Here is a 22,770-nt window from a genome sequence, read left to right on the forward strand (position 1 = left end):
AAGAGAACGAGAGAATATGCTTGTAGCAATGGGGAAACGAAAATGATGCGAAAGGATCAGTGTTTGGGAGAAAGATGGTGGACGTGCGTATCTTAGAAAGCAGGTGGGTTGTACCCGTCAATGGCGAGGAAATTTTTACCGTAGAAGTGGAGAAGATGTAATACAGGGGAGTTGGAAGGCTGCGCTTTGAATAAAGAAAATTCCGACGGTTGGGGAACAAAATTTGTATACCTGTCCGCAAAAAAAAAAAAGAAAAAAAAAAGAAAAAAAAAAAGAAAAGAAAAAAAAAAACAAAGACAAGAAACAAAATAGAAGCCGAACTGTGAAAAAGCAGTGCTGGCTGAAATGAGCCAAGGGACTGCCGTTGGTGTCGTTGAATGCCGAGTCCGAGTCCGGAGTTTCAAGTGCGCACACTGCCCCAATCAAATTTCTCGACTAAGTTCCATCACGGGTTAGGGGGAAATTCTGCTGCCACCTGTAGCAGTACTTGATCGCCGCCAGCGATCTTACGAAGCCGCTTCCTTGTGGCAACCAAATGCTGTTTTGCTCGGCACCTTTCCTCGTTGGTCAACGTAATGCGATATGAAGGGTCTCACGCTGCAGTTCACAGACTGCACAATGGGAGACGCGCTGCCCAGGGGGCGCTACAAAAAAAGGTGCTAAAAAGCGTCCTCTAGGTGTCTGCTGGGTAGTACAAATCCCCGGCGTGGATCCATTGTTTTAATTTGTGTTATGTACGAATTACAAATAAATTAAGGCGCTGAAAATGCGTTCATGGTTGTCACGATGTGAAAAAGGCAATAAATAAACCAATGTCAGGCATAATAAGACGTGCAGAAAGTCTCAGCGCGCCGCCAGTCGATATAGACAGGCGAGTGTCGCGCGAATTCGTGCAGCTCTTCGAAAACTACATGCAACTAAGGTTAAGCACGTGAATACACGAAACCGCAACAGGAGCATTTTCTGGACTAAAATATATCCTCTCTTATCATCGAACCTGGATGACTTCAGTCGATAATGTCCTCTTGATTCGGTCTTTCTCTGCTGGAACATAAAAAGTTGGTACCATTTACTAAGCACATAATCGGACCCCTAGGCGGGGCATTACATTAGGGGGGAGCAAAATAAAAAAAAAAATATTTGCGAGCAGCCAAGATGTCGCGTCATGCTTGCGGTAAATTATGTGATTAAACATACCAGTCTAGCCTCAATGGGGTTTTAACAGAAGGTATATAGCACGCCTATAGACCTTTTCAAAATTGGCCAAAGGGCGGATTCTCCCCACCCGCCTACTTCACAGCCCAGTCAAACCGGTTTCTCCCAGGGTCGTGAAAAGGTCTATAGGCAGGAAACTTTGACGCGCAACAATACGACTTTCGCGTCGCGGCCACTGGAGCGAGATAATTCAGGTTTTCTGGGAAATGCAGTAATGACTCTAACCCCGAAACGTGGCGGATGGGACTTTTGTCAGCTCCTTTAGGGCTACAATTCACGGATGCCCTTGCGTTTCACTTCCACAAAAACGTGAAATGCGCTTGGTTCGACCTTGATCTGATTTCAAAGTCCTTTAATTGGAGCTGGACGAACCACTCTTGTCCAGCCTTTATCAAAAGGTTACAGCCCAGAGGGTTTGCTTTTAAGCCGTATAATATGATTCCTGTAATAATTGTGTAATTCGTAGCCATTGGAGAGGGTAGAACGAAAAATCTTCTTGCCTTCAGCAAATATGGAAACCTGGCAATGCATTACGAGCCAGATAGGTTCGCTCAGAAGTAGACCCCCCGGGCTGTAAACTTTGGTAAAGGCTGCACATGTAGTAGTGGTTTCGCTCTAAACTAAAATTAATTTAAAATTTTAGTGTATATGAAAAACGCAGTAGGAAACGTTATTTTCTTTTAACTTTCGGCGCGTGGCGGGTTTACTTGGTTAGGTGCCAATGAAAATATTCCCCCACCCTGATATAGCATGCATAATTGATGGCATATTTTCACCGCGTGCTTCTGATCACCTTCAGATGTCTTCGATGTCAAGCTGGACACAACCACTTACAATCGGGAAGGAATACTGCTCGTCAGGATCTTGCATGACCTGAGGTTTGAAAAATTCCAAGAGTACCGCAGGATCTGCACCCGAGAAATGTTGCTGCTGCACACGATACAAGGCCAGGGCTCATGCCGCACAGTGGAATTTCCTTTACTCGGCGCGTTCGTTGCAGTGCTGCTGCAAGTGCGGAATTAGCGGTGCGGCGTCGCTCCTGTCGCGTGGCGTCCTGATAGCGACGTGTCACGTGATAAAGCTACGTGACATGACTCGAACCCATATGACCTTCAAGGAATTCTACCCCCGACCTTTACGGGAATCGAACCCAAGACTCACGGTACTTGAACTCATTATCTTCATGGGACTCGACCCAACACATCTCGCGACAAAATTTCGCGGACGCGAGATTTTCCACCACGAGTCAGCGCTGCACCCAACTTCTGCGCCTAGAGCGGGCCGCGCCGCCATGGGAGTTTTTGCAAAGAAGGAAAGCTGACTTCTGCAAAGGGAATACTTTGAACTATCGTGGGAAAGAGTTCTGCAGTACAAACTGCCAACCGCGAGCAGGTAGCGAAGGCAACGAATATGACGGATACATAGCCAGAAATGAAACGGGAAAAGAACAGGAGTCTGATGTAAGGAGATTGGTGCATGAGAGCGGTGAAAACTTTGTACAAACTATGCGTTCGAGGAACGATAATGAGGGAACTTAGCTCGGAAGTATATGCTCCCGCTGCACGTTCGGCACCGACCGAGTGAAATGCCACTTCTGCTTATCTTTGCCGTTTCTCTAATAAAATGTTCAATCTTGACAGCATGAGGAATTCTTTCAGCTGATTTCCTAACTTGTGGATGGACTACCAAACAATTCCTCGACCATCGACGCGACGGACTGCAAGGTGTGCACTCAAGCGAAAACACATGGTTTCGTTGTGAACCGTCTTTCGAACAGGAATTAAGTCAGCACAGTCAAATGTACTGCACAACTGCTCGTGCTCACATATCGGCAACACAGGCTAAACGCCCTGAAGACCAAAAATATATTGCAGAGGGTCTTCTAATGAAAATTCCTCATCCTTTTTTGTGGATGGAAGGCCTTCAAAAGCGTCTCATGCATCCAACGTGTTCACTCAGACACCACCTCCCTGTCAAGATAAACCGGTCCGAGGACCTCGTAGACGGGAAATAGAACACCACATGACGCTTGGGGTTGCAATCCAAAACAGTGGACCGTCGTTTCGATACACCTTTATTGGTACTTCACACCGTCCAAAGCCGCCTCGCACAAAACTCATTCAGAGGTTCTCTCTACATGTAATCTGTGCACACTTCCGCAAAGAACCACCGAGGGACATCGATGAAACTGCAGATACAAAGCGCTCGGTAAGCACGACAGCACACGTGCCCGTCATTGGTTTGGACCAAGATGCACGATAATCGGCCTACTGCTTCGAGCAACGAAAAGGTGAAAATTGGCCAAAGAGCCGAACAAAGCCATGTGCGGTTCATCACGAAATCTGTAAGGTCCAGACCAGGGAAGCTACGAGCGCTATCGATCGTGGCAGCAAATCTGCGATCCTCTGTTGTCAGCAAAAAAAGAAAAAAAAAAGAAAAGTACAAGTAAGACGCAGTCCAACATGCAACATGCGCCGAAACATCGCAGCGAGTGAATGCGAGTGTGAGAGCCACCTCCCGTGGGTACGTGTTTTATGTTAATAAGCTGCACGGTACTGTGCTAGGAATTGACATCTCATTTCCAGTAGGAATTTAGGATCTCTCCCCACCTAAAGTCCGCGCAGCAACTGTCCGACCGCAAATTGCACTGATCAATGGGTGACTTCACCCTGGCGGATTAATATCTCCGTCTTGGTATCGAGGTAGGGCATGCCATTGCACCACTCCCCCGACGCTTCACGCATCCTATATTGGGGCGGTGGCGGCCCATGTTTTTCAAACTGGCAGAACATTTGCAGATGACCGAGTGCGAGACAGACCACAGGCAGCTCGAGTGCACGGTTCGCGCTCTGTGCAACTGCTGCCGCTCGTTAAAGGCCCCGTTCTGCAGAAATTCCGGTGTTGGCGTTGTGAGCAAGAAATCACAGTCTTAGCTTTCATCTTATTTGGCCGGCACAGATCGCGTGACCATGTGACGTGGGCATTAGGCAGGAGCTGCCAACTCGGACTTGTAATTTTGAGGTGAGTGGGTGAGGAGAATCAAACCCTTGGACTCAGACACGCATGCTACCCGTAGCACAAATTAGGGAATTTCTGATTAGGAGAGTTGCAAAGTGCACATACACAAGCGAAGACTGAAGCCATTAACGCTGTCGCGTCACATCCTTGATGGTGGAGTGTCCTCTCCATTTCTTCTTTTCCTTATTACTTACTCATAACGAAAGACATGCATCAGTTCTAGAGTGCAGTTGGAATCCAATGGGAAGCAAAATGACGTGCTTCCCAATGCACACTTCTCTACGCTCGTCATTAGCTTATTACGAGTGCCCATATCACGCATTGTTAGAGAGAAGTCAAAAGATTCAGTAGCCAATGTAATAATTGGCAGTAATGTCTTTATTAGCACTTATATCGATTTCTTATTCACAGACGTTAAGATAAGCCGAACAAACAATGTGAAACATGTTGCAGCAACTACTGCACACATCAAAACGATTTTACACATCAAATAAAGCCGATTTTTATTGTCTACAACCATCCAGCCATCTCACTGCTGCCCAGCACACACCACAGTTAAAAAAAAAAAAAGAAAAAAAAAAGAGATACAGAGCACAGTGATGTTAACACTTTCGGGTGAACAGCATGAACACCTACAGTTGAGTGAGTTGAGACGGAAGGGATCCAGGGTGGACTGCTGAAGAGCGGCGTTACAGCAAAGCAGTCCACATTCACCACTTGCCGTTTAACGCTGGGTTAAGCATACCAGCACAAGAATGCCACAGAAAACATGGGAGCAGCATAGGCTCCTAAATTTTAAAAGTCCATGATAGCTGTCCGGAGGTGGTGCCCGCTAATTCGGCAACGGGCTTCTTCATCCTACCAACGCTGTGGTAGTGAGAGCAAGCACACAAAACCACTCCTATGACTGCACAGTCTGGGTTACCTCCAATCTTCGTGGTGAGGGGTACGGAGGAATAAATAGCATTAATTACCTTTACTTTAGCCGATTCCACACAACGCATGCACAGAGAGAGCAGTGAACTTTGCACATGTGATACTTGAAAGAAATAAGTGGCGCTTGACATTCTGCATGTGGTGATACTGCGGGGACATGATCCGGGAGGCTTTTGACCAAAGCTCAGATCTAGCCAGAAAAAAAAAAAAAAAAAAAAAAAAAAAAAAAAAAAAAAACGAAGCAGAAAGGTAATGTCAAGCAAGACATAACAACTCAGTAGAAAGCAAGTAACACCTGCATACAACCAGGTGGAGCTTACCCCTTCAATGTCCTCATCACCACTGACTTCGTCGAACTCAATGTTGTCGTCTTCTTCCTCTTCACCAAAGTTGACAGTGTCGTTGATTTTGGCTGCAATTAAACCTTTCATTAGCACACCTTCAAACGGTAGACAGCAATAAAATGACACCAGGTAGTTGATTTATATGATTAAATCAGCTGCAAGGTGACACTGAACAGTCAAATAAATGCACAAAAATATGCGCTTAGAATAGCAGGGAATAAAAAAATTTGGTGGAGGGGGCTAACATCCACATTCCAAACAAAAGTAAAAATTGGAAGGAAAGCAAATGAAGATGAAGCGCAAATGTCACCACTACAAAGGACCACCCTGCAGGTGAAAGGGCCCAACTTATCATCAGCATTGTCAGTCTGATGCCAATAAATACAATGAAACCAAACTTTAAATGCGATACCAGGATAAGCACCTGATCAGAGAAGCAGGAAAGACTCTACAGCAGAAAATTACTAGTCGTTATTCATTATTCACCAAGCTTTGGCAGCATTTGCTACACAGGGCATGATGCAGGCACCAGCCTACCTTCCTATGCTGCAACTCACCGTGCTCGGGCAGCTCTCCATAGGATTTCAGGTTTCGTGCTTCGTCCGGGTTGTATTTGAGGATGACATCTGCTTTTGCGTCCTGATAGTCCCTTAGACCCACTAAAATGATGTCACCCTGGTTTATCCAAACCTGCAAACACAACCGGCATGTTAAAGATGTGCGAATCGGTAACTGCTGCCTTTAATTACTTCAATTGATGCTTTATGCTAAAAAAAAAAAAAAACTGAAAATCTCAAATTTAGACCTAGTCGTGAGAGCAACGAATGTTCTAGATGGGCAACTAAAAACTAGCCAAAATAAAAAAATGACAACCATCAGTCACTTGGAACACAAAGGAACTAAAGCAAATTTTCAATAGGAACTGTGCAATAGCCATAAATATGAGTGAAAAAACACCTGCTAAGCCATTAGGAAAGCATGGAAGCCATAAAGATCAAGCAAGCATCAATACAAAGAGGACTTTCAATGCACAAAGTGTCTTAGAGCTGGGATTACTACAATCTGACAAGCATTTGCACGTAGTCAAAATCTGCTGCTGCCTTATGCAAGACTGTACAGTCGCCGACTGATTTTTCAGACTCCAAAAAATCGGACACACTTGATTATCCGGACTGCTTTAAGGCACCGCCACTCTCCCTATAGACAGTAATGTATAATTGCCGATATTTTGGACACCTTGCAACCTCTAGTCCAATTTTTCGGAGATTCCTTGAGTGAACTCAGTTGAAAGCACTTGCACCTCCCGGTGCTCACCGCTGCATGGTTCAACCCGCTGAACGCCATTTTTGTTTTTAATTGCGCCTCATCGTTGTTTCACGGGGTGGCGCTACTGCCAAATTCACACTCATCATCATAGTTTCTGCCATAGAGGTTTAAGCGTCTTTGGGTAGGTGGCTGTCGCAGCTTCGGTCAGTGGTCGCACCTAAGCCACGTCTAGGCACTCCAGTAGCCGATGCTTTGTTTTCGTGTACGGCACCAGTGCTAGTGCTAGACCACGGCGGGAATCGGGTCATGCATCTGGTTTGCGTGACTAGAGTAGGCGTGATGGTTGGGTGTGCGGAGCTGTGTCGAAGTTGCGGGAACACCGTGTGAAGTGTGTAGTGGCACCGACAGAGCCGGCGCAGATTGAGCCAAGGCAGGCAAGCACGGTAAATATGCCACAATGACAATGGTGAAAGATTGCCATTGCTCAGCAAGTACAGAGCGGCCGGTCTCAGAACACATTTGCCCGGGAATATAATATTTCTCAGCAAACAGTCTCGGATTATATGAAGAACAAGGCAAGGATAATCGGTGAAGCATCCAAGTCTTCTTCCAGTTAAAACTGAAAAAACTTCAGACGGCAGCCAACTGAAACTCGAAGAAGCCCTCCACATGTGGTTACGTGATAAAGTCGCGAAGCGGATCCCTGTGTCTGGAGACCTCAAGCAGAAAACGAAGACGCTCGCTCTCCGAATAAACATCTAGGGATTTATGTTCAGTGACGGGTGGCTTTAACTTCAAGAAAAGGTACCACCTAGCTTTTAAGCAGATGTGTGGCGAGAGTGCAGCCGTCGACTGGACCCTTGTCACCAATTACAGCTCTGACACCCTGTAGCCGCTGTTGTGCCAGTTTTCGCCAGATGGTGTTTATAGCTGCGACGAAACGGCACTCTTTTATAAGATGTTGCCCGAAAAGACCGTTACAGTGTCCGGTGGGTCCTGCCACGGAGGGAAACACTACTGTAATGAGCTGATCAAAGTAATGATAGGGAGCAACATGTCAGGCACGGGGAGAAGCTTCCGTTGCAAGTCGAAAAACCAGAGATGCTTCAAGGGAGTCATTGCCCGTGTGTTACGAAGCCAACACAAAACCGTGGATCACACAGCAGCTGTTCAGCAACTACATTCGCAAACTTGACAGAAAGTTAAGTCACAAGGCCTAAAGGTGCTACTCTTTGTGGATAACTGCGACCCACATGGTCACATCCATGATCTTGAGTCAATCCACTTGGAATTCCTGCCGCCCAACACCAAAAGCGTCCTCCAGCCCATGGACCAGGGCGTTATCAAAAATTTAAAGGTGCTCTACAGAGCACGTCTGTTGAGTCGCATGATTCTTTGCGTCGACGTCGGCGAGCAGTACGCAGCTAGCCTCCTCTCAGCAATAAACATGCTTGCGGATGCCTGGAAAGCGGAGACCCCTGTCACAATACAGAATTGCTTTCAGCACGCTGGATTTATTGCAACTGCTGAAGCGGATGCCGTAGTACCCCAGGATCTGCAGTCCGATGTGCTTCCCCCAGGCACTGAAAAAGATCTGCGAGACCTGCGCAGTAGTGGAATTGTGATTCCGGACATCGTGCCATTTGAAACATTTACAAATGTTGACAATGCTGTGCTGACATGCGCAGACCTAGACAACGATGAGATCATTTGTCAGGTTAGTGCTGCCCCGCCAAATGACGACTTGGAGTCTGAAGATGAAGCACCATCAGCACTGCTGCTGTCACATGCAGACTTGGTGCAAGCTATGACTCTACTGTCAGCCGTGTATAGTGACCGCACACGACCCTCCCTGAGATACAAACTGATCTCACAACATGGAAGCGGAACAGCGTGCAACAGCACATTCATAATTTCTTCAAGCCAATTGCTAAGCCTGAATAAATGCGTAAAAATAGAGGATTTCATTTTTTTTTTCTGAATATGTTTTTTCGAACACCTCTTTATACGGACCTTTTTGTGGTCCCCGTGAGGTCCGAATAAACGATCAGTGACTGCATGCCAAAAAAATAATACTAATAAAAAAATAGAAAGCTGGCCACAGGGTATCAACTACTGATGGATTTAATCTAGAGCTACCCACAGGATCAAGCAAGGTTCTATGTTAAAATAGCTGCGTTGAACAAGCATTAGTATGGCCCAGTCAAAAAAAAAAAAAGGAAGACTGTCCAAAAAACTAATAAAAGGTCTATGCCTGCACCGATTGCAACAAAAAACATTTCTGGGCCTCTCATTTATATATTTGATATTACACAAGTTTTAAAACAGTGTCAACACGAAAACAATGGCATAATTCCAGGAATACTGCAGGCCAAGAAAGAAAAGATAAAAAAAAAAACTCTTTTCAGCTGCTTGTATGTGTGCACACAACTCTGTCACAAAGAGTCATTTCGAAATCTGCATGAATAGCAAAGTTAAAATTTTGCTTTAGCAATGCATACTGAAGCACAAAACCAAATTCATTTACTGGCAATGAAAGGAACTGAGACAAGTGTAGCAAGACAAAAGCATCTCTGTGCAGTTCAACCCCTAGCTTGTAAAACGATTTTTGCTTGATGACAAGCGAAAAATGTGGCAAAATGCACATCATGCATGCCACAGCAGCATGACCTGTGGCCATCAAGGACACAGAGTAACCCAAACAAAATTAACCTCATCCAATGAAAAAATGCCAGCATTCCTACTGCCACATGTGGGCCATTGGTCACCACATGGGACAAACAACAAATGCCTCGCTACTATTATTATCAGCCAAGCTAAACCTAGTTCAAAACAAAGTGCTCTCACAACAACATCCAATCATCTGTCTTGCACCAACTGTGACCACTGAAAATGTAGCCCAGCATATTTGCAAACTTATTAAGCCATTAAACCTCTGCCGTCCTCAACACACTCAGCAGTGATATTGCTAACAGGCAGCGGGCTGATCCTGTTGGAGCGACGCCAGAACATAGTAACAGGAATCTGCATGACCACCTAAGGCACACTTTTTACTAAGCTATTTGCAATATACTTTTTCCCTAATCTCTTTTCTTGTTTTCATCCTCTCCATGCCATCGTGCAAGGATGCTTTTAATGCGTGGCACAACTGGTCTTACGGATAATACAAGTGTCACCCTCAGCTGCAAGTCAATTTTACGTGGCAATAACTCGAACTCTATGCCACACCTTACAAATGAGGTGCCTATGGCCCACTGTCGCTGAGCAAGGTACCATATTTTCACCAGGCAAAGAAAATCAGCGCACTCAACTGGCCAAAAGCCTGGGCAAACTAAAAACTTAATTTGAATTCTGCCATGTGCCATGTCACAATCATCTACTGTCAAGGCAAATGCAACAAGCCATGATTTGCGTGTTGTGTTTTATGACACATAAGCAACTAAGGCTATCGTGTGCCAAGAGCCAGGTGAAAATGTTATTTTTGGTGGAAAAGGAAAAATGAATGTGTTAAATATCTACAGCTTACATAGGAAGCCTCCTTGTTTTAGGAAACTAAAAACACTTAATTCTACTATTGCATTTTCTAAATGTGAGCTGGGGTGGAATGGGATGGCACGATTGTAAAAAAATAGCAAAACGCTTTCTCCGCAGTGCCTAGAGTTTTGGGGACGTAATTAGAATGTGGTTGACTGTGAGCACTTCTCCCCATTCATTTGCAACAGTGGCGACCTTGTACTTGGAACTGCAGGAGCTGGTCTTGCAGAATGCTATACCAAATACAAAAATGTTCATACTTCTAGTTGCAGGTGCAGCAGATGGTGCTAATATATACACATACACCAGAAAATGTTTGTTGCTTTAAAATAGGCATGTCCAGTTTCGAGCCCAAACCACTTTTTTTGTGCTAATCTCCATTACACCCCCCCAGCACAAAAAAACATTACAAACCTCACAAAATATCCCTCATACAATTATCAAGGCAATAGCAGGTGCGGGTCGTGTATTTTTTACCAAGTGGCTACCTCGTGCTATTACAGGGCACAAAGATTAGGTTAGGTAAAACCTGATCAGCGATAAAAAGCATGTACAGGGTGACTCAACATAAAAGGGAACATGCGAGCACATATTCATCATGCTCTACAAGAGAGGACACTGCAGGCCAGTGAGAATGGACAAAACCAGGCGCACGCACAGGACCAGTCAGCTGTGTCTACTGCCCATTCTCTTTTGCTGCCACTTGTTGACAGCTCTCAGCGGCACCGCTTCGTAAAGGCAGCCTCGACTTTCATATTGAGACACCCTGTACAACCTTTGTCACCACCCCACGTGTTCTGCTTTTAAGCTGCATGGCAGAGCCCTTGCAGTGTCTGTGGAACTCATAACCTTAAGACGCGTGAGGACGAATATTATAGTGGAGAAATTCGCAATATGAGTGATGCATAACAAGCCACACAGCATGGCCCAGAAGTAGACCTAAAAGGTGCACACAACAAAATGAGACTGTATAGAAATTCACTCACTTTTTTTCTCAGTTTCCCCCGAATGTGACACAATCGTTTCATTCCATCAAAGCACATGGCCTCTAGCCGTCCATTTCCAAGCATTTTGATGACTTGAGCATATTCTGTTTCGTGTAAAAAAAAAGCAAGTGCATGAAAAGGCAACAAGAACAATTATTTTGCATGGACCTACAACACTGGGCAGTAGTGGCCTTAATCCCTAGCTGCTATAACTACCATATGGAAAAAGCTGTAGTTCATAATAGCAGCACTCATTGTGTGAAGAGAACAGGAAAGGCGATGTTCTTCCGTGCATTTATAATACACAAAGATAGCCATTTATTCAACACATGCTGACACTTGCAACTTTTGATGTAGAATTGTGCTGCTCAATTTAACCTACATTCAGATTTAGCATCAATGAATGTCTCTGCATAAGTCAATGACGCAGATCTATGCACTTGCTGTTTGCCAGTCGCAAACGAGTACAACACAACAGCCAACTATGCCTGATCGGGCAACAATTCTCGGCATGACCAACCTCTATGTTCCAATTTCACTGCAAAAGCAAATATTGATATAAATGTATTACAAATATCGGTAATGAGAGGCCCGTGTTAGCAGAGTGAAAGCCCGCAGTCTTTTATTCCTTCAACACTGCGGCTATAAAGCAAAGGCGGCATCTTTTCTACAGGTCCACTGACGCCAGGTATGCTCTTTGGTAAGCAAAAATGCCAGGCAGACATTTTTGTTCTCTTGGAATTTTAAACTTACCTTGGCCGTCTTCCTTAAAGACGAGTTCTCTCTTCTCAGTTTCGTTCTCGTTCTTTCCTCTTCTCCTGTTTTTACCTCCCTTTCCTGTAACAAACAAAACGAGAAGATACTCGCATTAAGCGCCAACATGACGAAGCACTTAAGACACACAATTTAAGTGCCATAATAAGTGGCGTTATCTGCCGCAAACTATTACTGTACTCTATAAAAAACAGTATAAAAAGCATCTGGCTGCTTTAGTGACTCCGTTACTTCACTGTTAACAGAAAATTAGCACTGATCCTTGTTGATTGCTGAATGGCGCGGAAATATATGGCGTCAACGCCACGATACCTTAGCTAAGACCAGTGACGATGACACGATGACAACATGACCATAAAGGCTAAATAGAGGTCAGAGTTGATACCAAGAAAAGAACGACACAATCAGACTCGGATTGACAACGGGGGCAACCTCATATACACATCGTGCGCCATTACATCAGACTCGCATGTTTACCTACAACATGAGTGGCAACGCGTTATTTCTCATTGCCCTTACATACGTTCTATCGCAAAAACAACGAGAAATAGAGAGTACATGTCTGACAGAAAGGTAAAACGTTGTGCGCATTACGCCAGAAGATGGTAATACGACCATTGTGAATCGCAGTCAGCGTCGAGTCACCACATACGGCACAGCGCGGGCAGGTTCCAACAAAGCTGGCAGCAGGGACACTTACCCTTGTTCTTCGGCATGTCAAGACTGCTTAGCTGGCGTTTTCAAGATGAAATTCAACTAAATTTCGGCGACCTACTTGCACACAACGCAATATGGACGACGCACAAGGCCAGAAAAGGTGGCGCTGCTTGCGGGTTACCAATGTTGCTCACGTTTGCAGTGTTATGTTCCTTAAATTGGCTAAAAGTAGCCAATAAGAGCTGCTAACGCCACTTTGTTTATTTTGCAAGCAAATTATACTATAATTACTTTTATTTCACATTTTACTAAAATTTAAAAGATTTTTTAGTATTTTGTACATGCTCATTACATTCTTTTGCTATTTGTTTAAAGCAGATATTTTGTCTTGTTAGGGCTGTATATCAGCAACGCTAGGTGCCGCAGTATCGACCATTTCGCGGTATTTAAACGAGCCTGAGGGCACCGGAGAGTGAGGATAGCGGGAAAGAGTGAGAGTGAAGAGGTATAGCGTCTGCGGCATTAGTTCCTAGTTTCGGCTGTTCGCTGTGAATAACTAACCGTTTAAACTGAGTCGTTAAATTCTCAATATGACTATCAAGGCTGTCTGTGTGTTGAAGGGCTCAGCAACAACTGAGGGGACCATTCACTTCACGCAGGAGGTGAGTTGCAATGAGTAGAAAGTGGCGTGCCGTCCACACAGCGTTTTTGTGCTCGCGCACCCATCAATCATACCTTTTAAGAAAGCATTGGACGACTCTGAAAATGGGTACTTGCGCATCTTGTGGGAAATGCTACCGTAATTTTGCATATTATTCTGCCGGGAGCTCCATCAGTAATGTGTTTTTTTTTTTCTCTCTCTTTTTCTTGTTTACGCCGGAGCTTTCTGCGCACGGCACTATTACCTTGTGTCTGGGTGGACGTTTCCTTCTCAAGTGTTTCCTGCTAATCAAAGTTAACGCCCTCGGCGTACTTGAGAATGGCTCTTTTATTTTGAAAATTTCGCGCAAAGGTTTATTTGACACACGGTGCCGTCCCCTCTACAGGCTGCTGGAAAGCCGGTCGAAGTTGTCGGCGAAATAAAGGGCCTCGGCAAAGGACTGCACGGGTTCCACATCCATGAGTTCGGAGATAACACTAATGGTACGTTCTTTACATAACCCCTTTTGGATTACATGCAATGACTTCCATACTACTACGCTTAGTTTTTATTCATCGCGTGCAACAATGCGCGCGCACTGCTGCACGGCTTTCGTCTTGGTCTGTTCCGATTGTAACAGGTGGTTTGTATCCTGACCGGCATTACGAGCCTTTTTTTTTTTCTTTTCTTCTCTTTCCTCTGTTTTATTTTTATTTATTTATTTTTTTTTTTTTTTTTTTGCAGGGTGTGTCAGTGCAGGTGCACATTTTAATCCCCACAACAAAGAGCATGGCGCGCCGGCCGACACTAACAGGTGAGGCATGTCAGGAACTAGATTATTTTGCTGCGACATGTATTTTGTGTGCTTACTGTATTTGCTCCCCTATACACCCCCACCTCTTTTCTTCTCTTCCATGAAAACTAGACACGTTGGGGATCTAGGCAATGTGATTGCTGGCGAAGACGGGGTAGCCAAGGTAAACATCAAGGATAGCATAATTTCCCTTATTGGAGAGCACAACATCATTGGCCGTTCCGTCGTGGTGAGTGTGAACCATGTCGACAGATTGAGCAGCCATATTTGGAGGCCACAAGCAGTTAAAGCTCCAGTAGCTAGTGAACTCTCTCTCCATTGCAGTCCGTAATTGAAGTTTTCAACTTGTGTAATTTTTGATCGCAGTCACCATTCGACTGTGTGACGTTCCTGATTCAGTGATAGTGCATTGCCAAGGGTCTGCAAGACTAGCATGCAACCAACATTTTATGGCACTGCTTTTGTGTGCACTTTAGGAAGCTTTCCTTTCTAACAGGTCCATGCTGATCCAGACGACCTTGGAAAGGGAGGTCATGAATTGAGCAAGACCACGGGAAATGCTGGAGCCCGTCTAGCCTGCGGTGTTGTTGGCATCACTAAGTGAGCCAGCAGAATGTCTGGCACAGTTTACTTTGTTCACGTGTTCACAGCATTTCGATCAATAAATGCTTTCTTTTACTTCATTTCCTCCATTTTATTTCTGCTTCTAGCCACACTGCACTTGAGCCAGTGAACACATCACTGAGCCTCAAATGTGCTCATACAAGCACACCCTCATAGGTATTACTCTAAACCATTAATGCCCCTTCAGTAGCCTGTGGTCTGCATTAGCATGCCAGATCTTTTAATAGACCTTTATGAGACATGACTGCATGCTGTTCCTCTAAGGGATTGACATAGCCTCTCTGCACTTATCACTTTATTTAGTACTTTTAAATTCCTTATTACATCAGTAGGCATAATAAACTATGAGATACAAGACCCCCTTTAGCAAAGTCAAGCAAATGTGTCTAAATAATCTGTGTAGAGAGCATGTCTGACATGTGGTCTGGGCCTGTCTGGTTAACTTTGCTGCAATTTTAATGCAAATATGCTAATTGAGAGGTTACTCACTACCCCAAGCAAAATTTTGTCTTGGTTGTGAAGCAGCACAGCAACTGCATAACAGCTGCATAGCAATGCGTTGCTGAGGCAAAGGCAAATCCCAGTGTGGCGCTGCAGTAGCGTAAGCAATTGGAGGAAGTTAAAATTTAAATGGTGACGAAGTGTTTCGCATTTTAGCACACTACACAGAGCTAGGTAACAGAAGAGCAAAACCTGTGTAACACTGCTCTTGCACAATATTATTTGATCCCAAACTCTCAATTATTTCTTTTCAGTATAGTTGCTTTACATCTTTACATGCCATAATGTTTGAACAATGCTATGACCTTAATAGTCTTAAGTAATGTTTGAATCTCTTTCATATACATGTCATGGTCTCGCCCAATCCAAATTTCCTCAACATGCCAATGCCAGATTTTCAGCTGAATGGCCACAATACTTTCAGATGCCATTTTTTGTTTTCATTGACAGGAAATATTTTCTCACCTAAATAGTACATTCAAGCTTTAAGGAAGACCATTTGTTAGTTTTGCAATGTAAAAAAATATACATATATCAGCCCTTGGTCATTTGCAGGGGTACATAAAATTTCATGCAAGGCTCATTTCAACGGAGCACTGGAGCGCCTCGTCTGTCCTTTTCTCATCAGTTATCCATGAGCGCTGCTTTGTTAAAATTAATCTTTTAACAACTAGCCCAATAAGCCATTCTAGCTCTGTTTATACAAGGTGACGCAATGGATATGGCTACATCAAAATTCTGAAACTTTGCAAGTACGCTCTCGAAAGATCATAGAAATAACCTCCATTTTGTATGTGTGCATTACGGCTGAAATTGCAAAAAATGCTACTTGCGATGGCAAAACATCTATGTGTCAAAGTGATGGATGACATGCTGTGGCGCTGTCCATTTTGCTAATCTATTACCTAAGTGGCATAAAAAACTGCCTTATTTCTGATATGAAGATGCAAAGTTTGCTTTGTGCAGTTGTGTGGATAGCATGTCAAATGGATAAAACTAGGCAAAAACTGTTGGCAAACAAATACAGACATCATACTGGTGGCCTCCAAGAATTTACAGGGGATATGATCATCTGTTCCCAAGGCTGCATGCACAGAAAGGCTAGTATTCTACCTGGAAAACTCGCATACAGGACATATATTCCAAGCACATGTTCTGCGAAGGTGTGCTTCCACAAAATATGGCTCCCCCTGAATGTTGCTTCAGATTCCCTAACAAAACTGCAACCATATGTCTTTCTTTCTGCATCAAATTTACCTCCAAACTCCAGACTTATTTGAACCACTTTTTATTGTTGTGCCGAGTTATTCTTTGTTTGACTGCTCCCTGTACAAGAGGAGAGCGAATGGTGCTAACCACGATACCTGCCACGGTTGGCAAGTGGAGGGAAATTCCCCTAAACACTACCTGCCACAGCTGGCTTGCATAGGCTTCACACCAACACTGTGAACACTGGATAGTTTTTGCCTTCGTGGCACTTCTTGTTCTGTGACATTAATGTAGAAAAAGAAAGCAAAAAAGAACTACATTCCATTGCATATATTGCTGCTGTTAGGTTGTGGGTTTGGTTTGGTTTGTGGGGCTTAACATCCCAAAGCGACTCGGGCTACAAGAGACACCGTAGTGGAGGGCTCTGGAAATTTCTACCACCAGGGGTTCTTTAATTGTGCACTAACATTGCACAGCACACGGGCACCTCACCGAGAGCGGGATTCAATCCCGCATCCTTGGGAACAGTAGTCGAACGCCGTAACCACTGCTCCACCCCAGCAGGGCTGTTAGGTTGTGGGGTAAGCAAAGTTGCTTTGTACATCGTGGGTTAACAATGCCCTGTGCCAGATGTGTTGAAAAAGCAGGCATGAAAGACAAGAAAAAAACTCCCAATAAGTCAACAATGTATCAAATTGTTTATTGTTTAGTATAGGGTCTTGAAACATACGCCGTGGAAGAGAAATCACATCAATACAAGTCTAACCATCTACAAAAACATGACATCAGGGAGGGATTCCAGGGGTTAAAAAGGTTTAAGTATCGCGTCCATCAAAGGGGCCCTAACTCTTGTATAAAGTGAAAATGCAAAAAAATGCAATTTCAAATCCTATCGGGAGCATACTTCAGATGAGAAAGACTTGAGAACAAAGGAGGCCAAGATGATTCAATGAGGTTCCCACTAACTGGTCAAAGGTTTTGTTCTCAGGAGTCGTCGGCATGCCGTGAAAATCACCATTCGACACAGTAGACCATTCGCTTGACACTCTGTACTCTCTCAAAAGGTTCAAAGAGGAAGAAGAGATAAAGAGAGGAGTGCAGAAGAAAATACATGATCCACAATACTAATTTTGCAAAGTAGCCACACCCAATGCACACTCACAAGACAGTAGAAGTACGGATGTAAGAAGACAGATTCGAAAGGGCATCAATATCCAAGTCTTAACAACCTGGACGGCTCTTAACACTAGATTAAGACTACGGCAAGGGCAAGAAGAGCCTAGTGCCACGACAGTTCCAGTCGAATACGACTCAATAGTGAAGCACTGCAGAAGAAGCGGAATTCCTTCGTATTGTGAACCAAGCCACCCTGGACTCTGCCATCCGTGGGAATCTTTCCAGTGTGCAATCGGTGCTTTTATGTACATGTGAAACTTTCATACAGCTCCAGCTTAGAAGACTTTTCAACTCTAGTAATACAAAACATTGGCACTTTCTTTTGTTTCTTCTCACAATTCATTGCTCTGTCTCTTCTGAGCTGCCGCATCTTGGTAAGCTCCAAGCAATTCAGAAAGCGACAATCTTCCCAGTGGATAATACCAAGAACGAAGACCACTCGTTTCCATGCTTCTGGCTGTACTCTAGTTCATGCACAAAGCCTTCAAGAAAACTGAATTTTGTAAACATTGAGAATTAGAACAAGCACACAAAACCACAATGGGCCCCTACAACCTGTGCAACTTGACGAGGCATCAAAACGCGACACCCGCTGAAACTATCACTTGTTTTAAGTCGTTGCTCTCAGCTGCTCCTCACGAGGATAAAGGGAGCTTTAGCTCAGAAAAAGAAATATGCACATTGTTTCGCGACAGATATTCCGCTACTTCCGCAGGTACATAGGCTAAGTGCCGATAACGCTGTGGTACACCGGAACAGCCTTCACAAGTGAACACAAGCAGTGCAGTCGCGTGTATTTACAAACGTGACTTATGTCCACATGGTTCAAGCAGTGGGAGTTTTAGCCGTACAAGCAATAATTCGAAATCCGGTTTCTCTGGCCCAGCCTACCACGAACTGGAAGAATGCAAAAGCCGCTTCTATAGACTCAATACAACACAAGTGTCGTTGTGTGCAGCTGTCCAACATGTCTATCACTCCGTCTATCAGCTGGTAAACCAGGTAATGCTGGCGCCATTTCGAGCATGTCACGCACCCAGACTGTTCAGGCAAATGTGTAAAAGGCAATACCCTTTCCAGCCGTCAACAAACAAAGGTATTGGGCTTGTGGCTTTCACAACACAAGAAGCAACGCATCTGCACATATTGTACACATTGTGAAAAGTGCAATGGCACAACAAATTTCGCATGAAATTATGGACAACACGGCAATAGACAAAAATGCACTTTTTTAAAGTGGTAGTATTGACACGGTTGAAATGCAAAAGAATTTTTTTTTTCCTTGTGTTTCCAGCATTATCGCAGCTATAAACACAACCACTGTACAAAGTGGAAATGCCTGAACACAGGATGTAATGCTGCAGCCCAGGAACTCCAGAAACTTAAAAAGGCACAGCAAGTCTTGCTTCTGACTTAAGGCAATGTAACTTGAAAAATTATGAAATGCAGAGTTACAGTAGGCACATCAGATGTGTAAGCTAATAACCAAGGACGTTGCTTACTTCCATTTAAGCTAAGCCCACCTTAATGGAATATCTCCATGTTTCGCTTATATTTCTTGACCAGGCATTTTTATAAGTGTTAACCCAAAACAAAGCTAGATGAGGAAACAAAAAAACGGAGTAAAGAAAAAGCTCAACTAGTGATCCACACTGCCCATACGGGCTGATGATCATTGGTCATTCCACTGACAATTCAATGACATGGCTGGCACATTTCAGCACAAACCAGAATGTCACCAACTGAACAAATAAAAAGGACAATGTATTTAGTTTGAAACAATGAACTGGTGCAAGGAACATTCATATACACTAAGATCCTTACTCTACACATTCTTCATTCTATTATCTCCGCAGTCAACAACACAAACAGCCACAAAGGGAATAATAATTTGATTGCTCCCATCAGAGCCATCTTGAAAAGGGAAACCTGTACAGGAACACTCTGTTAATGCCTAAAGCATCCTTTTCTCAAGCAAACAGTCACCAGCCCTATTCCAGTTTCATGGATCAATCGGCTCTTGCACCTTTCAAGTGAAACTCTGAAAAGCAGGTTCACCAAGCTGCTCCATGCAACAAAAAGTTTTTGCAAGTTCTTTCAAACAACAGTGTTTGAAACAAGACAAGACTCTCTATGGATTAAAACAACTTTAAAATACATAGGAAAAAAAAAATCACTTTCAGCCTATAAGATATCCGATGGCACATAACCTAAGGTACTTCAGTGACGCATAATTGCATACGCAACATATACAATAAAGATATACACAGGAACACATATAATATATATACTATAAAATGTCAAAGCAATAATAAACAATTCTGCTTTGACAACTCATCAATTCTGCAAGAAAAAAAAGGGGAGGGGGGGGGGGGGGGGGGATTAATGACGGCAATCTGCTTCCCAATGCTATAAAGAAAACTTCCATACAGAGGCACTTTTGAACTCTTCATACCATGTAGTTTTCCTCATCCTATTCCTCGCATCACCTCTCATCAGTTTTGATATAGCATTGCTAAAGCAACTGTCATGCAGGCTCATTACTCTAGACACAACTAGGTCTGCAAACATAAAAACTCCAGCTACAGCTCCGTGACCACTGTTTACAACAAAGCACACATGAAGGAACATAAGGGCATGGGTTCCATAAAGCCGACAAATGCACGCTGAAATCTGCACCGGCCAGTCCAACAAAGCTGTCACCGAATATGAGAAAGGCAAAGGAGTGTCGATGTTTTTCTTCTCCCTCCTCAACAACAACACAAGAAGGCTTCTAGCATCAGACCTCTGTGGATGAAAGATGCCGGGCCTTATTGGCCCTTCTCCTTGCCAGTTCGGATGCTGCAACAGGCTCGAGGTTAGGAGGCTTGGGATAGTTGTTGATGGCTCTAAATGTCGCTGCCATGGCCCCCTGCGACAAAAGGCAACAAGCATTGCTGTGGAATCGCAATCATTTTGTATCATTATACAAAAATGTTTGCACTGAAGTGCTGCATTATCAAATGTACACAACAACGAGGTAGTACTGCTAGTGTAGCTATGTCTTGTTTTGATTTGAGAGATGCAAGGCGCGAATGAAGAAATGATACATTACGAAAACAGGTTTTGGTTACTTATTTATTTGTGATGGCAAACAGCGAGGTTTTTTTTTTTCTTACACAGTCTCAAAATAACAATCAGTAAAGGGAGCTCAACTTCTCTTGCTCAATGAACTCGAACATAGGACTGCCGGAACAGTTCTTTCACCCTTCCACCTTATCTGCATTTAAAGAACAAGCACGCATGCCGTAGAATAAATTTGCGTGAACAACTTTCACGGTAACCCAAAATGAGGTCAAAGAGCTAGCAGTATAAAAATTTAGCACATACGTCAGCATGTCAGACTATGCGAGACGTTTGCATAGTTTGGAGAAACGCTCGAAAGATAGTGCAATTTTTCGACTTCTGCCTGATAGACAGCAGCCTGTGTAAGTTTTCTGTAAAACTAGACAAATGTTTTAGAATGCGTTCCTCACACATGTTTCTAAGGGTCATGTTAGTGCCTTTAAAAGATTACAAAACTACGATTAAGTCTGCTTATGAGCAGAAATGGCAAAAGCCGCTTTAGAGGACTGTTTTCACTGACTGCATTGTCAATCCCTACTATTATCATCATCACTATCACTATCATAATTGCAAACTAAATGCACAGTCACTGTCATCGCTACTAACATTCTTACAAGTGTCACTGACTGCATAGTTGCTGTCATTATTACTATTATACTCACACTAGACCTTGAGAATTACAACTGGTTTCTCACGAGCCCAGCGTGGCCCAAAGGTTTACGCGCTCTGCTGGGGAACGGAGGGATAATAGTTAAATTCCCAGTAGAGATAAATTGTTTTCCTCAATTGTCAGTTCGTGCTAACACTTCCTACGAATAGTTCCGCAGCCCATGAACTTAGAACAGGGTGTCTAACAAACCTCTATTTTCAAAATCTCAGACTTTTCAGGTTTTATTCAATTATTTCAGTTGAAATTTCCTGAAGAGTGAAGAGGCTCAAAAATGTAGCTGCTGATGTCAATGAGCATAGACAGATAATTCAAAACAGAAAGCTAATTATTAATTATATTCTGCAATTTACAATAGTGAAAAGGCTGCTATCAGTGTTAATGGCCGTTAAGAATGCAAAAGTTTACTGAAAAAAACGCACTGATGCCAGTCTCAGAGCAAGCTAGCCACCCACCCCGCAAAAGGCTGAACCAATCCAATCTAGTATGTCTGCGCGCGCTCGCTGGCCACTGCCGGTGCGGTTACTCCTGTTTTTTGTCACATACTGCTCTCATGCAGCGCTTTTTCATATTTTATTGAATACCCACCTCAAGTGCGTATTGGTTCTTCTATTGTGGCAGCTCAGCCATGCGTTGGCATTAAAGTAATAAGTATATCGCGCCTCGCCTTGCAGCACGGCCGCCACAGCAGACGCACTGGCGAGACAGCACAACAAAAAAAAAAAAAAAATCTGCATGAATAACATATTTGCTGAGCGCCAGCTTAAAATTAAAATGCACTGCAGAATATATTGTGCCATTTTCCCTGACTTGGCGAAATTTTTGATGGTTTCCCCAACATTTCACCAATATTTTTCCCAGTGCATAAAATTTCCCTAACAGTTGATGGTTTTGCCGGTTGCTAGCCACAGTCAGAACTGGGCATGGTCTTACTGATTGGTTTCCGATTGAGAAAGAAGTGAGGCAAGGCTGCATACTGTTGCCCTGCCTATTTAACCTATATGCAGAGTGCATCATGAGGAAGGCCGGTCTGGACGAGTCTTCAGCTGGAGTGAAGATTGCTGGAAAACGTATCAACAACCTTAGATATGCGGATGATACCACTTTAATGGCAGAAAGTGAAGTGGAACTCAAGAGACTTCTGATGCGCGTACAAGAACAGAGTGAGAAGTTTGGGCTTAAACTGAACATTAAAAAGACAAAGATCATGGCGTCTTGCCCTATCAAGCCCTGGAGCATCAATGGACAAGAAGTGGAAGCTGTGACAGATTTTCTCTTCTTGGGCTCCAAGATTACCTCGGAAG

At 43.8% G+C, this 22,770-nt stretch overlaps 3 protein-coding genes across 4 annotated transcripts in view; 1 reads left to right on the forward strand and 2 right to left on the reverse strand.

Annotated features, from left to right (window-relative positions):
- Positions 1–4,593: 4,593 nt before the first annotated feature.
- eIF1A (eukaryotic translation initiation factor 1A) lies at positions 4,594–12,911 on the reverse strand. Its single transcript, XM_084591278.1, has 6 exons — positions 12,774–12,911; positions 12,053–12,136; positions 11,300–11,403; positions 6,071–6,203; positions 5,490–5,581; positions 4,594–5,359 (listed from the first exon to the last, which is right to left on the reverse strand). Exons 1-6 carry the CDS (start codon positions 12,787–12,789, stop codon positions 5,354–5,356), a joined length of 435 nt encoding a protein of 144 aa, XP_084447404.1. The 5' UTR covers positions 12,790–12,911; the 3' UTR covers positions 4,594–5,353.
- Positions 12,912–13,181: 270 nt separating this feature from the next.
- Positions 13,182–14,867, forward strand: Sod1 (Superoxide dismutase 1). The gene is made up of 5 exons (XM_084591291.1): positions 13,182–13,392; positions 13,777–13,873; positions 14,115–14,184; positions 14,296–14,413; positions 14,681–14,867. The coding sequence occupies exons 1-5, from the start codon at positions 13,321–13,323 to the stop codon at positions 14,786–14,788; spliced, it is 465 nt and encodes a 154-aa protein (XP_084447417.1). The 5' UTR covers positions 13,182–13,320; the 3' UTR covers positions 14,789–14,867.
- Positions 14,868–17,193: 2,326 nt separating this feature from the next.
- The window catches only part of S6kII (Ribosomal protein S6 kinase II), a 36,996-nt gene continuing 31,419 nt past the window's right edge, over positions 17,194–22,770 (reverse strand). For both annotated transcript variants that reach the window (XM_084591331.1, XM_084591322.1), the window contains exon 19: positions 17,194–20,605. In XM_084591331.1, the coding sequence (XP_084447457.1) occupies positions 20,474–20,605 (132 nt within the window). In that variant the 3' untranslated portion in view covers positions 17,194–20,473. The remainder of the gene's footprint in view (positions 20,606–22,770) is intronic.

Source organism: Amblyomma maculatum, chromosome 1 (assembly GCF_055883805.1).
Source record: "Amblyomma maculatum isolate TAMU_Amacu chromosome 1, ASM5588380v1, whole genome shotgun sequence".
Lineage (NCBI taxonomy): Eukaryota > Metazoa > Arthropoda > Arachnida > Ixodida > Ixodidae > Amblyomma > Amblyomma maculatum.